The sequence below is a fragment of the Cervus elaphus genome, chromosome 18 (genome assembly GCF_910594005.1).
Source record: "Cervus elaphus chromosome 18, mCerEla1.1, whole genome shotgun sequence".
Classification (NCBI taxonomy): Eukaryota; Metazoa; Chordata; class Mammalia; order Artiodactyla; family Cervidae; genus Cervus; species Cervus elaphus.
Window position 1 is genome coordinate 49,284,463 of NC_057832.1, and position 13,054 is coordinate 49,297,516.

General features: G+C 36.4%; 1 protein-coding gene across 1 annotated transcript in view; it reads left to right on the plus strand.

Annotated features, from left to right (window-relative positions):
- The first annotated feature begins 1,856 nt into the window (after positions 1-1,856).
- Positions 1,857-13,054, plus strand: part of GNAT3 (G protein subunit alpha transducin 3) — a 56,967-nt gene continuing 45,769 nt past the window's right edge. The window contains exon 1 of the mRNA XM_043872007.1: positions 1,857-2,113. Coding sequence (XP_043727942.1) covers positions 1,996-2,113 — 118 coding nt within the window. The 5' untranslated portion in view covers positions 1,857-1,995. The remainder of the gene's footprint in view (positions 2,114-13,054) is intronic.

Here is a 13,054-nt window from a genome sequence, read left to right on the forward strand (position 1 = left end):
CTCTCCCCAGGTTCCCTCCCCTAAATATAGATACACCTTGAATTTAATGTCAAGATTATTTTAGCGACTAATGAAAAAAATCACGTTTAACAATCTCATAAAGTTGAAGATAAAACATTCTGAGTCACACAACAAAGTAGAATTTTGTAATTGTATACAGTGCAGAAAATATACAATTATACTCCTTGAAGAGTTGGTCAGTTTTCATCAGTAGCCCACTTAGAAGTCTTAGTAAATTTCATACCCTTTCAAAGCCATGGTATGTCCCCAGCAAAAAAAATAGGGAGTAAATTTACTTGAATGCAGTTACAGGAAGTACCTTATCTATTCATAATTGCTATGGAACACATAAGAGTCTTCTATATTCAGGTACTCTATATTCAATTTTGATGTAAAAACAAAAAGGAAAAGATTTTAATGTTTGTGTTCTTTTGCATTGCTGTTAGTGTGGATGGACTCGGTGTTCATGAGCAAGTATAAATAAACTAGCCGGTGCAAATCTTGTTCCTTTGGGGCAGGCCCTTTGCATTTTAAAAGCAACATCACATGCTTTGCATACCTACCTTTCCACATCTTTATACTATCATAACATGGCTTGTGCAGATGAAATCCAGAAAGTTTTGACTATGCTTATGTATTAACAGTCTAATATTTTTTGTGAAAAAGTAAACAAAGCAGGACTATGTATTGAATTTGGCAGTCTATTTCCTTGTTCTATGAATACGCAAAAATACACCTGTTCAGAGTTTGTCCACGATCCCACAAGAACAGCACTAACATGCTGATGGACTGACTGTATTCTAATATTTCCTGGTTAGGCACGTCCACAAATCCCAAAATGTGCACTGAGATTTGCCTGCTGCCACAGGCAGCCAACTCTGCTTAAAAGGAAAACATGACTATCAAAAGGAAAATTTGACCATCTAAGTGCTTTATGCTTCATATAAACAAACAAACAAAAAAATTGTATAACAGAATCTCTGTTCCCAAACTCACAGATTGTCGAGAAGGACATGACGTCTGTTGGGATAGCCCAATGGCATGGAACATATTTAGGTATATTTACCGTTCTTACCTTTCAGGAAAAACCAAATGACCTATTGTTACAAAGAATATTCCTTTCTATTCCCTCAGTACCAAATCAATAAAAGTCCTTCCAGCACAACAGCTGTTCCTTAATGATCCCAAAGAGTTAATGCACTGCCTGAATCAAACACATTTCAGTGTCTACACCAAGCAGACCCTCAATTAATGGTGATGGATTGACTTTCTCACAAGCAGTAAAAGCTCAATTTATAGAAATTGATCCTATGAGACAAAAATAAATAATTTAAGAGCACTGTGTGTTGAATTCTATGTTTGGCAACATAGCAATGTGTATAGATCTAAGAACTACGTGTATTTTTTTTTAATGAAAAGGTTTTCTAGTTAGCTGACAGATACTAAGAGTGTCTCAATCATTTTGAGTCATAATCTAAACATAGTGAAACTATAAATCTGGGTGATTCAATATAAATATTCTGATAGTGATATCATAGTGATTATGAAGAATCTGAAGACTCATATACCTAAAGATAAGACACAAGTTTGTTTGTTAGTAATTATAACTTTAAATCATGCAATAAAGATTGCCTATTAGTGATAAACACTATTTGAATTGTCCATTTCAGATCATCTTTAATGCACAGATTTTCATAACTTTCTACATTATTGTATGCTATTCTTTAAGGAAGATGAGCAGTTTGAAGGAGTGCCAGAGGTAACCACTTTGAAAGCATAATGAATTTTCTCTTTAGCTGCCACAGGACTGTGTGGTTCTACCATTTGTCAGGTGACAGCATCTCCTTAGTCAAAGCAGAGCCTTAGAAAATGAGGGAATGGGCTGTTGGGTACTTCAGCAGAGCATTACATCCTACGTCCAAACCAGAGCACCAGCTGCCCTCTACATTCCAAAAAGTTTGAGCAAATAAACTGACAAGCATCCAACACTACAAGATGGGAAGTGGAATTAGTTCAGAGAGCAAGGAGTCAGCCAAAAGATCAAAAGAATTGGAGAAAAAGCTTCAGGAAGATGCTGAGCGAGATGCAAGAACTGTAAAGTTGCTGTTATTAGGTAATATCCTTTTTTCCTTTTGCCTTTCAAACCCCGCTATTTTTTCAACTGTGATGTATTTACTTTTCTCAAACTTTAATTTCAAGGGTATTACCATATGGGAGATTTATTACGAAAATGTGTTTCGAAATTGATTTTATGTGTGCTCTGTAAATATTTACTTTTTTGCTTAGCATTTTATTGCATGTCTTTTATTAAGCAGAGAGACAAATATTTATTAGATGACTCAATTTCTCTATGTCAATAATCTTTTATTATTAAAAAACTCATGGACATTTATTATTTTATTGTACTCTAGTCATTTTTTCAATATCAACTTTTTAATATGGAAAAAATCCTTTAATTACATGTTACAAAGATTTATGTTGTTTGGAAATATTTTGTTTGGTATTAACACTAATATGTTATTTAATTACTTATACTGTTAAAACCAATTAGTCAAGTTATTTAGAGAGTAATGATAAAGTACTTCAAAATATACTAATAATATTATTCAGGCTTTTGAATACTGTCTGTATAATTGAAAAATACTCCATTTAAATCCTTAAAGGATATTTAAATATTCATTTAGGTCAGGAATTATGTCTCTTCTATTTTTTATTCCCTCAAAATTCAGCACAATATTTAACCACAACTATGAATTTAATAAATGTTCAATGAACTGAAAGAATGAATATAATTTATATATCATGCATTTTTCTAAACATGTCACAGTCCCTAGAAGATAAATACGATTTTGGAATAAAATAAAGACCTATGAAAAGAATATAAAACAAGAACTTCAATTTAATCATAGTTATATGTTCCTCCTGCTCTTCATTATACACAAAAGCACTCCATTTTATTTCAGAAATGTGACTCTTTGACACAAAAAAATATTCTCATTTGTGTCTGTGTGTTCTTTTACCATGTCTAATTTGCTCCCAGTGGCAAGAGTATCTCAGAAACCGACTATAAGTTTCCCAGCACTTGCTCTTCCAAGGAAAGGAAATGTTTTCCCTCTTTACGCCCAATTCCTGAGGCCTCACACCCACAGCACTTACAAGTAACCACCAAGAGAGGTTGGTAAGTTAGAAAGATGTAGAGGTCAGCTCTTATGAAACTACCAAATGCTACTTCCCTAATGCTCCAGAGTATTCTGAGACTTTGATCAAGAGTGTAAGTAATAAGTGGACATAGAGAAAACAAATAAAAGATGAGAGGGAACACCAAATATTCCAGCAAGTACATTCTGTGTCCCTCTTGTACTAAGAACCGTGCACAAGACTAGTAACACAATACACAGAGACTCCCTATGTTTGAATAAAATTTCAAAAGAATAGATATTTTCAATATACAAATTATTTTTAGATTAAAGTGATGGGCTACATAAAGAGGAAAGGGTAATGTTATAGAAGATATGCAAAGAATTTTAGTGGTACTATTACATCTTTTAATACTCTAAGACAATCACAATTGCATAAATTCATCTCCAGTGTTACCATACATTTGGATTCATTTGGTTCCAACAAACAATATGTCACTGGACTTCTTGGTCACATCTTATTTACACAGATGAATCAAATTCTCTGTAGCTTTCCCCATTCGGTGATATTTCAAACCCTTGACTAAGTTTTCCCTCTGGAGTCTATGAGTTTTTGTGTGGTAGTTTAGTCACTGAGTCATGTCCGACTCTTGTGACCCCATGGACTATAGTCCACTAGGCTCCTCTGTCCAAAGGATTTTCCAGGCAATGATACTGGAGTGGAATCTTGCTGAAACAGGGACTGAACCCTGATCTCCTGTGCTGCAGGCAGATTCTTTACCGACTGAGCCACCAAGAAAATCATATGAGTTCTATATCTAATGATGAAGTTGTCAAAGTTCAAAACAATAAAATCTTGTAATAACTCTGCTTTGATTCTCATGTTTTGAATTGAAAGCAAATTATCTAACCTATTATCTTTATATTCAAATTAGCCTCATTAATATATAAAGGGGCTTCCCTGGTGGCTTAGATGGTAAAGCGCCTGCCTGCAATGCGGGAGACCCGGATTCGATGCCTGGGTGGGGAAGATCCCCTGGAGAAGGAAAAGGCAACCCACTCCAGTACTCTTGCCTGGAAAATTCCATGGATGGAGGAGCCTGGTAAGCCATGGGGTCACAAAGAGTCGGACACGACTGAGCGACTTCACTAATACATAAAAGCATTCAGTAGAACCAAAGTAAACCTTCCCACCCTCAAATCCCCTCACTAATGAAATCTAATTTCTCCCATTATTGAAACAGTGATTCTCATTCACCAGTCTTGTCTGAACAACTGTTTTTAAGCAATGAGTGTATGTCCTGTGGGACCAACCAGGAGAGTCTTGGTAGAAATCAGAACTTGAGTCTAGCTCTACTTTTATGAAAACAGAAATCTTAAATTTATAGAAATCTGAAAAAAACATTTTCAACAAAATTCATTATTGATGTTGATCCTCTTGTTATCCAGTGAATTTCGAGGTGCTTAAACACAACACAACTTTCCAAGTTAACACATGCTGTGGAGTAGATGTACTATTTGGTATCACTGCACACAAGATTTCACTTAATTTGAAGAGCTATCTATATCAAAGTACACTTTACAACTAAAGGATCACCTTGAAGACAGACTCCCTTTTATTCTACCTTTCAGATATTCAGTAAAATTATGCAAGAGATGCCAAATCTGTTTCTATAGAAAAAAGTAGACTTCTAGGAAACACTGGAGATGACATACATTCCTGGCTTATTTGATAAAACTGCTATCAAGACAATAATGCCATGGAACGTTTTTTTTAATTATCCTGTAAAGGTGCCCTAGAAAGAGTGCATTTTAGTAAGAAAAAACAAATGCTAATGTATAAGCTGTTACTGTATTGTTTAACTTTAAATTTTAAAAAAATCTTAATTTACAGGTGTTTGATCACACTTCAATTCCATTCAAAAGAAATACCTGTCTTTTCATTGTGAGATCATTGTAATTCATGTTTCTGTTTTTCCTATATCTCCTTTTGTTAAATTTATTATTTCAAATTTCAGTTAAAATTTATTTATTTAACACATTACTTCTTTTTTTTTTTTAACTTTTACACGTTTTCATCACATGAGCTGGATAAATTCAGAGCTCCAAAGTATAGCGTACAAATAGCTTTGTTTTTTCATCATATCTGAAACCTTGCCTCATTCATTCTACAATTTTCAGCTATGATAGTGTAATGAGCTTTCAGCCATTGATTTCCAGCACTGCCATGGACTACTCAATACTGGTGCTGTACTCCTTTAATTCTAAAACCATTTATTCTTTATTTTTCTACGTGCTATCTTGTAAACATCACAGTATCCTTTTTAATGTATATGTGTATGTACATTAATTTTATGTAATTATCAAGTAATGCAATGTACATGTATATATGTACATCCTTTTATGTATATCAAGAGGAAAGAGGACATAAGATTCATGCTATATCAAAGTTCTTACATGTACTCTGTTTAAATAGGTCTTTTTATTTTTAAAATCATTTCTATATATGAGTGGGAAAGGATGCAGAAAATGGGAGGTGTTCCTCAGTCACTGGCTAGAGTATAAATTCATCAAGTGTAGAAGCTCTAGTTTATATTTCTATTACACCAGTAGAGTCAATGCTTGTCTGTGGATATGATCACTTACACAAGTCCCTGGAATAATTATGTTACAATTAAAACTTGCAAAGCATAATTAGAAAAAACAAAACAACTTCTTTCAGATAACCAGTGATGAGAACAACATGTAGAAGTTGTTCCAGAGTAATGTTTCCAATTTTTAAAAATTAAAATCATTCTTTTTTATATTAATACATTTTGTTTAAAAATATTTTACAATATTTTATTTTTATAAAGATATCAATCTTTTGGGTGTACAAATATTTTTACTATTTGTACAAATATTGTACAAATGTTTAAAATTGTTTTTCAGTAAAGTGGAAAGAAACAATCTACTTGGAGAGCTTCAAACTGTCTCCAAAGTAACTATTTGCACCATAGTCATCTGAAACCTTCAGAGGAAAAGTCAAATATTTACAGTTGTATTTATTAATAACTAATGGTATTTGGCAGCATCAAAGAGCTCTCTACGGTGTCCCTTTTTTCTAATGGGCAAAAAGCACTTAGACAAACATTTTGCAAATATTTGATTGTTTGTTTTAGATTAATTTATATCTAATAATCAGGACACATTAACAGACTCATAAGTCCCTCACATGAAAGCTGTAAACCATTCATTAGGGCATTCCATATTTAGCCAACTTATGGTATTTGTTAATGAGATTAAATACACTGTCTTTCTGAGAATAGCTCTCATTAACTATAATATAACAGAACATCTCATGTTATATCACAGAGCATTTTTATATTCATTTGCTACATTCAAACCTTAATTATTGATTTAAAAGCAATACTGTACTTTAAAAAATATTCAGATAAGCAACATGAGTTAACAAAATTTATTTACCCCTCCATTAATTAAAAAGGAAAGAGGGTAGTGAAACATTTGATGGTATAGTCTCCATGATAAATTTTATACAAAATATACTTCCAGTCAAGATTTAACACTCAAATTCAGAATCCATATCATTTAACTTTCCTACAAATACATCAATGTAAAATTTGCCTCTAAGGAAGTGGGATTCAAGCTGAAACTGAAGGTAAATCTCATCAAGATATAAAAATATTCATTCTCTGTATTAGACTCTGAGGCTAATAAACTAGAGTCAGTTCAGTCACTTAGTCATGTCTGACTGTTTGCGACCCCATGGACTATAGCATGCCAGCCTTCCCTGTCCATTACTGAATTGTGGCGCTCACTCAAACTCATGTCCATCGAGTCAGAGATGCCATCTAACAATCTCATCCTCTGTTGTCCCCTTCTCCTCCCAAATTCAATCTTTCCCAGCATCAGGGTCTTTTCCAATAAGTCAGTTCTTCAATTCAGGTGGCCAAATATTGGAGTTTCAGCTTCAGAATCAGTCCTTACAGTGAATATTCAGGACTGATTTCCTTTAGGATGGACTGGTTGGATCTCCTTGCAGTCCAAGGGACTCTTAATAGTCTTCTCCAACACCACAGTTCAAAAAAGCATCAATTTTTCAGCACTCAGTTTTTTTATAGTCCAGCTCTCACACCCATGCATGACTACTGGAAAAACCACAGCTTTGACTAGACAGACCTTTTTTTTGGCAAAGTAATGTTTGCAAATATTTGCAAAGTAATGTCTCTGCTTTTTAGTATGCTGTCGAGGTTGGTCATAGCTTTTCTTCCAAGGAGCAAACATCTTTTCATTTCATGGCTGCACTCACCATCTGCCGTGATTTTGGAGCTGAAGAAAAGAGTCTATCACTGTGTCCATTGTTTCCCCATCTATTTACCATGAAGTGATGGGACCAGATGCCATGATCTTAATTTTTTAAATGTTGAGTTCTAAGCCAACTTTTTCACTCTCTTCTTTCACTTTCACTAAGAGGCTCTTTAGTTCTTCTTCACTTTCTGCCATAAGGGTGGTGTCATCTGCATATCTGATATTATTGATATTTTTCCCGGAAATCTTGATTCCAGCTTGTGCTTCATCCAGCCTGGCATTCCGTATGATGTACTCTGCACATAAGTTAATTAAACAGGATGACAATATACAGCCTTGATGTACTCCTTTCCCAATTTGGACCCAGTCTGTTGTTCCATGTCCACTTCTAACTGTTGCTTCTTGTCTTGCATACAGATTTCTCAGGAGGCAGGTCAGGTGGTCTGGTATTCCTGTCTCTTTAACAATTGTTCACAGTTTGCTGTGATCCACTTAGTCAAAGGCTTTGGCATAGACAATAGAGCAGAAGTAGGTGTTTTTCTGGAACTCTCTTGCTTTTTCAATGATCCAAACGATGTTGGCAATTTAATCTCTGGTTCCTCTGCCTTTTCTACATCCAGCTTGAACATCTGGAATATTTTAGAGTTCACGTACTGTAGAGGCCTGGCATGGAGAATTTTGAGCCTAACTTTGCTATGTGTGTGAGATGCATGCAATTGTGCTGTAGTTTGAGCCTTCTTTGACATTGCCTTTCCTTGGTATTTGAATGAAAACTTACCTTTTCCAGTCTCGTGGCCACTGCTTAGTTTTCCAAATTTGCTGGCATAATGAGTGCAGCACTTTAACAGCATCATCTTTTATGATTTGAAATATCTCAACTGAAATTCCATCACCTCCACTAGCTTTCTTGGAGTGATGCTTCTTAAGGCTCACTTGATTTTACATTCCTGGATGTCAGGCTCTAGGTGAGTGATCACACAATCATGGTTATCTGGTTCATGAAGATCTTTTTTGTATAGTTCTTCTGTGTATTCTTGCCACCGCTTCTTAATATCTTCTGCTTCTGTTAAGTCCATACCATTTCTGTCCTTTATTGTGCCCATCTTTCATGAAATGTTCCCTTGGTATAGAGATTTTCTTGAGGAGATCTCTAGTCTTTCCTATTCTCTTGTTTTCCTCTATTTCTTTGCATTGATCACTGAGGAAGGCTTTCTTATCTCTCCTTGCTATTCTTTGGAACTCTGCATTAAAATTGGTATATCTTTCCTTTTCTCCTTTGCCTTTTAGCTTCACTTCTTTCCACAGCTATTTGAAAGGCCTCCTCAGACAACCATTTTGCCTTTTTGCCCGTTCCCCCCCCCCCCCCCTTGGGGATGGTCCTGATCACTGCCTCCTGTACAATGTCACAAACCTCTGTCAATAGTTCTTTATGCACTCTGCCTATCAGATCTAATGTCTTGAGTCTATTTGTCACTTCCTCAGTAAAATCATAAGGGATTTAATTTAGGTCATACCTGAATGGTATAGTGGTTTCCCCTACTTTCTTCAAGTTAAGTCTGAATTTGGCAATAAGGATTTCATGATCTGAGCCACAGTCAGCTTCTGGTCTTGTGTTTGCTGATTGTATAGAGCTTCTCCATCTTTGGCTGCAAAGAATATAATCTTTGACCCATGCTGTGTAGCACCACCCAGACGGATGGATCATGGTGGAGAGTTCTGACAAAACTTATTCCACTGAAGAAGGGAATGGCAAACCACTTCAGTATTCTTGCCTTAAAAACCCCATGAACAGTATAAAAAGGCAAAAATATATGACGCTGAAAGATAAACACCCCAGGTTGGTAGGTGTCCAATATGCTACTGGAGATCAGTGGAGAAATAACCCCAGAAAGAATGAAGAGACCGAGCCAAAGCAAAAACAACATCTAATTGTGGATGTGGCTGGTGATGGAAGCAAGGTCCGATGCTGCAAAGAGCAATATTGCATAGGAACCTGGAATGTTAGGTCCATGAATCAAGGCAAATTGGAAGTGGTCAAACAGGAGATGGCAAGATTGAACATCAACATTTTAGGAATCAGTGAACTAAAATGGACTGAAATGGATGAATTTACCTCAGATGACCATTATATCTACTACTGTGGACAAGAATCCCTTAGAAGAAATGGAGTAACTCTCATAGTCAACAAAAAGTCCAAAGTTCAGTACTTGGATTCAATCTCAAAAACAGCAGAATGATCTCTGTTCTTTTCCAAGGCGAACCATTCAACATCACAGTAATCCAAGTCTATGCCCTAACCAGTAATGCTGAAGAGGCTGAAGTTGAATGGTTTTATGAAGCCCTACAAAACTTTCTAGAACTAACACCCAAAAGAGATGTCCTTTTCATTATAGGGGACTAGAATTCAAAAGTAGGAAGTCTAGAAATACCTGGAGTTAACAGGCTTATTTGGCCTTGGAGTTCAAAATGAAGCAGGGAAAAGGCTAATAGAGTTTTGTCAAGGGAACACACTGGTCATAGTAAACACACTCTTCCAACAACACAAGAGAAGACTCTACACATGGACATCACCAGATGGTCAATAAACTAGAACTCAAAAGTTTAATTCCTGCTTCAATATTTTATATTCAAATATAATTTGCTACTTAGAAATGTTTTCCTTTTAAGATATCTACAAATTTCACTCCCTGACCAGCATATGATTCTTTACCATCTCACACTTTTTCACACTTACTGAATTCTATTTTTGATTTCACATTGTTTACCTTCAAAGTTGACCATTTTACCTGTGTCCCTCCTAAAAGTCTAAAATATTCTTTACCCTAATCCTCTATCTTAACTGACATTCACAACCTCAAACCTGGATAACTCTCAAAGTTCCTACTTATTATTGTTCTAATAACACGGTTCCAAACTGATTTCTTCCAAAGTAACATTATATAACATCTTTTCAGCCCTCACTGTTGATCCTGGTCCCATGTAAACACCTAATTTCCTTCATTCCCAGGTGCTGTAGATTAAAATGATGTATCACTATCAGTTTCCTGGTTGACGATTTCCTGTTTTTAACTTTCAGCTCAGTTCAGTCACTCAGTCATGTCTGACTCTTTGTGACCCCATGGACAGCAGCACGCAGGCATCCCTGTCCATCACCAACTCCCGGAGTTTACTCAAACTCATGTTATTGAGTCGGTGATGCTATCCAACCATCTCATCCTCTGTAGTCCCCTTTTCCTCCCAACTTCAATCTTTCCTAGCATCAGGGTCTTTTCAAATGAGCCAGTTTTCACATCAGGTGGCCTAAGTATTGGAGTTTCAGCTTCAGCATCAGTCCTTCCAATGAATATTCAGGATTGATTTCCTTTAGGATGGACTGGTTGGATTTCCTTGCAGTCTAAGGGACTCTCAAGAGTCTTCTCCAACACCACAGTTCAAAAGCATCAATTCTTCAGTGTTCAGCTGTCTTTATAGTTCAACTCTCACATCCATACATGACTACTGGACAAACCATAGCTTTGACTAGATGGGCCTTTGTTGGCAAAGCAATGTCTCTGCTTTTTAATATGCTGTCTATGTAGGTCATAACTTTTCTTCCAAGGAGCAAGCATCTTTTAATTTCATGGCTGCAGTCACCATCTGCAGTGATTTTGGAGCCCAAGAAAATCAAGTCTGTCACTGTTTGCATTGTTTCCCCAACTATTTGCCATGAAGTGATGGGACCAGATGTTGTGATCTTAGTTTTTTGAATGTTGAACTTTAAGCCAACTTTTTCACTCTCCTCTTTCACTTTCATCAAGAGGCTCTTTAGTTCTTCACTTTCTGCTGTAAGGGTATTGTCATCTGCATATCTGATGTTATTGACATTTCTTCCAGCAATCTTGACTCCAGCTTGTGCTTTATCCAGCCTGGCGTTTTGCATGATGTACTGTACATATAAGTTAAATAAGCAGGGTGACAATATACAGCCTTGACGTGCCCCTTTCCTGATTTGGAACCAGTCTGTTGTTCCATGTCCAGTTCTAACTGTTGCTTCTTGACCTTCCTACAGAGTCTCAAGAGGCAGGTGGTGCTCTTATTTCCATCTCTTGAAGTATTTTCCACAGTTGTTGTGATCCACACAGTCAAAGGCTTTGGCATCATCAATAGAGCAGAAGTAAATGATTTTCTGGAACTCTCTTGCTCTTTCGATATCCAACGGATGTTGGCAATTTGATCTCTGGTTCCTCTGCCTTTGTAAACCCAGCTTAAACATCTGGAATTTCATGGTTCATGAACTGCTGAAGCCTGGCTTGGAGAATTTTGAGCCTTACTTGCTAGCCTGTGAGATAAGTGCAAATGTGTGGTAGTTTGAGCATTCTTTGGCATTGCCTTTCTTTGGGATTGGAATAAAAACTGACCTTCTCAACTCCTGTGGCCACAGCTGAGTTTTCCAAATTAGCTTGCATATTGCATGCCGCACGGTAATAGCATCATTTTTTACAGTTTGAAAGAGCTCAACTGGAATTTCATCTCCTCCCTTAGCTTTTCTTGTAGTGATGCTCCCCCCTTTTTTTTTTTAACAGAGCATTTTATTTTATTTTTATTTAATTTTTTATTTTTTTACTTTACAATATTGTATTGGTTTTGCCATACATTGATATGAATCTGCCATGGGTGTACATGTGTTCCCCCTCCCACCTCCCTCCCCATCCCATCCCTCTGGGTCATCCCAGTGCACAAGCCTTGACAACCCTGTATCATGCATTGAACCTGGACTGGCGGTTCATTTCACATATGATATTTTACATGTTTCAATGTCATTCTCCTGTATCATCCCACCCTCACCCTCTCCCACCGAGTCCAAAAGACTGTTCAATACATGTGTGTCTCTTTTGTTGTCTCGCATATAGGGTTATTGTTACCATCTTTCTAAATTCCACATATATGCATTAGTATACTGTATTGGTGTTTTTCTTTCTGGCTTACTTCACTCTGTATAATAGGCTCCAGTTTCATCCACCTCATTAGAACTGATTCAAATGTATTCTTTTTAATGGCTAAGTAATATTCCATTGTGTATATGTACCACAGCTTTCTTATCCATTCGTCTGCTGATGGGCATCTAGGTTGCTTCCATGTCCTGGCTGTTGTAAATAGTGCTGTGATGATCATTGTGGTACAATGTCTCTTTCAATTCTGGTTTCCTCAGTGTGTATGCCCAACAGTGGGATTGCTGGGTCATATGGCAGTTCTATTTCCAGTTTTTTAAGGAATCTCCACACTGTTCTCCATAGTGGCTGCACTAGTTTGCATTCCCACCAACAGTGTAAGAGGTTTCCCTTTTCTCCACACCCTCTCCAGCATTTATTGTGGAATTTTGGATAGTAGTCATTCTGATTGGTGTGAAATGGTACCTCATTGTGGTTTTGATTTACATTTCTCTGATAATGAGTGATGTTGAGCATCTTTTCATGTGTTTGTTAGCCAGCTGTATGGCTTCTTTGGAGAAATGTCTGTTTAGTTCTTTGGCCCACTTTTTGATTGGGTCATTTATTTTTATGGAATTGAGCTGCAGGAGTTGCTTGTATATTTTTGAGATTAATTCTTTGCCTGTTGCTTCATTTGCTAAT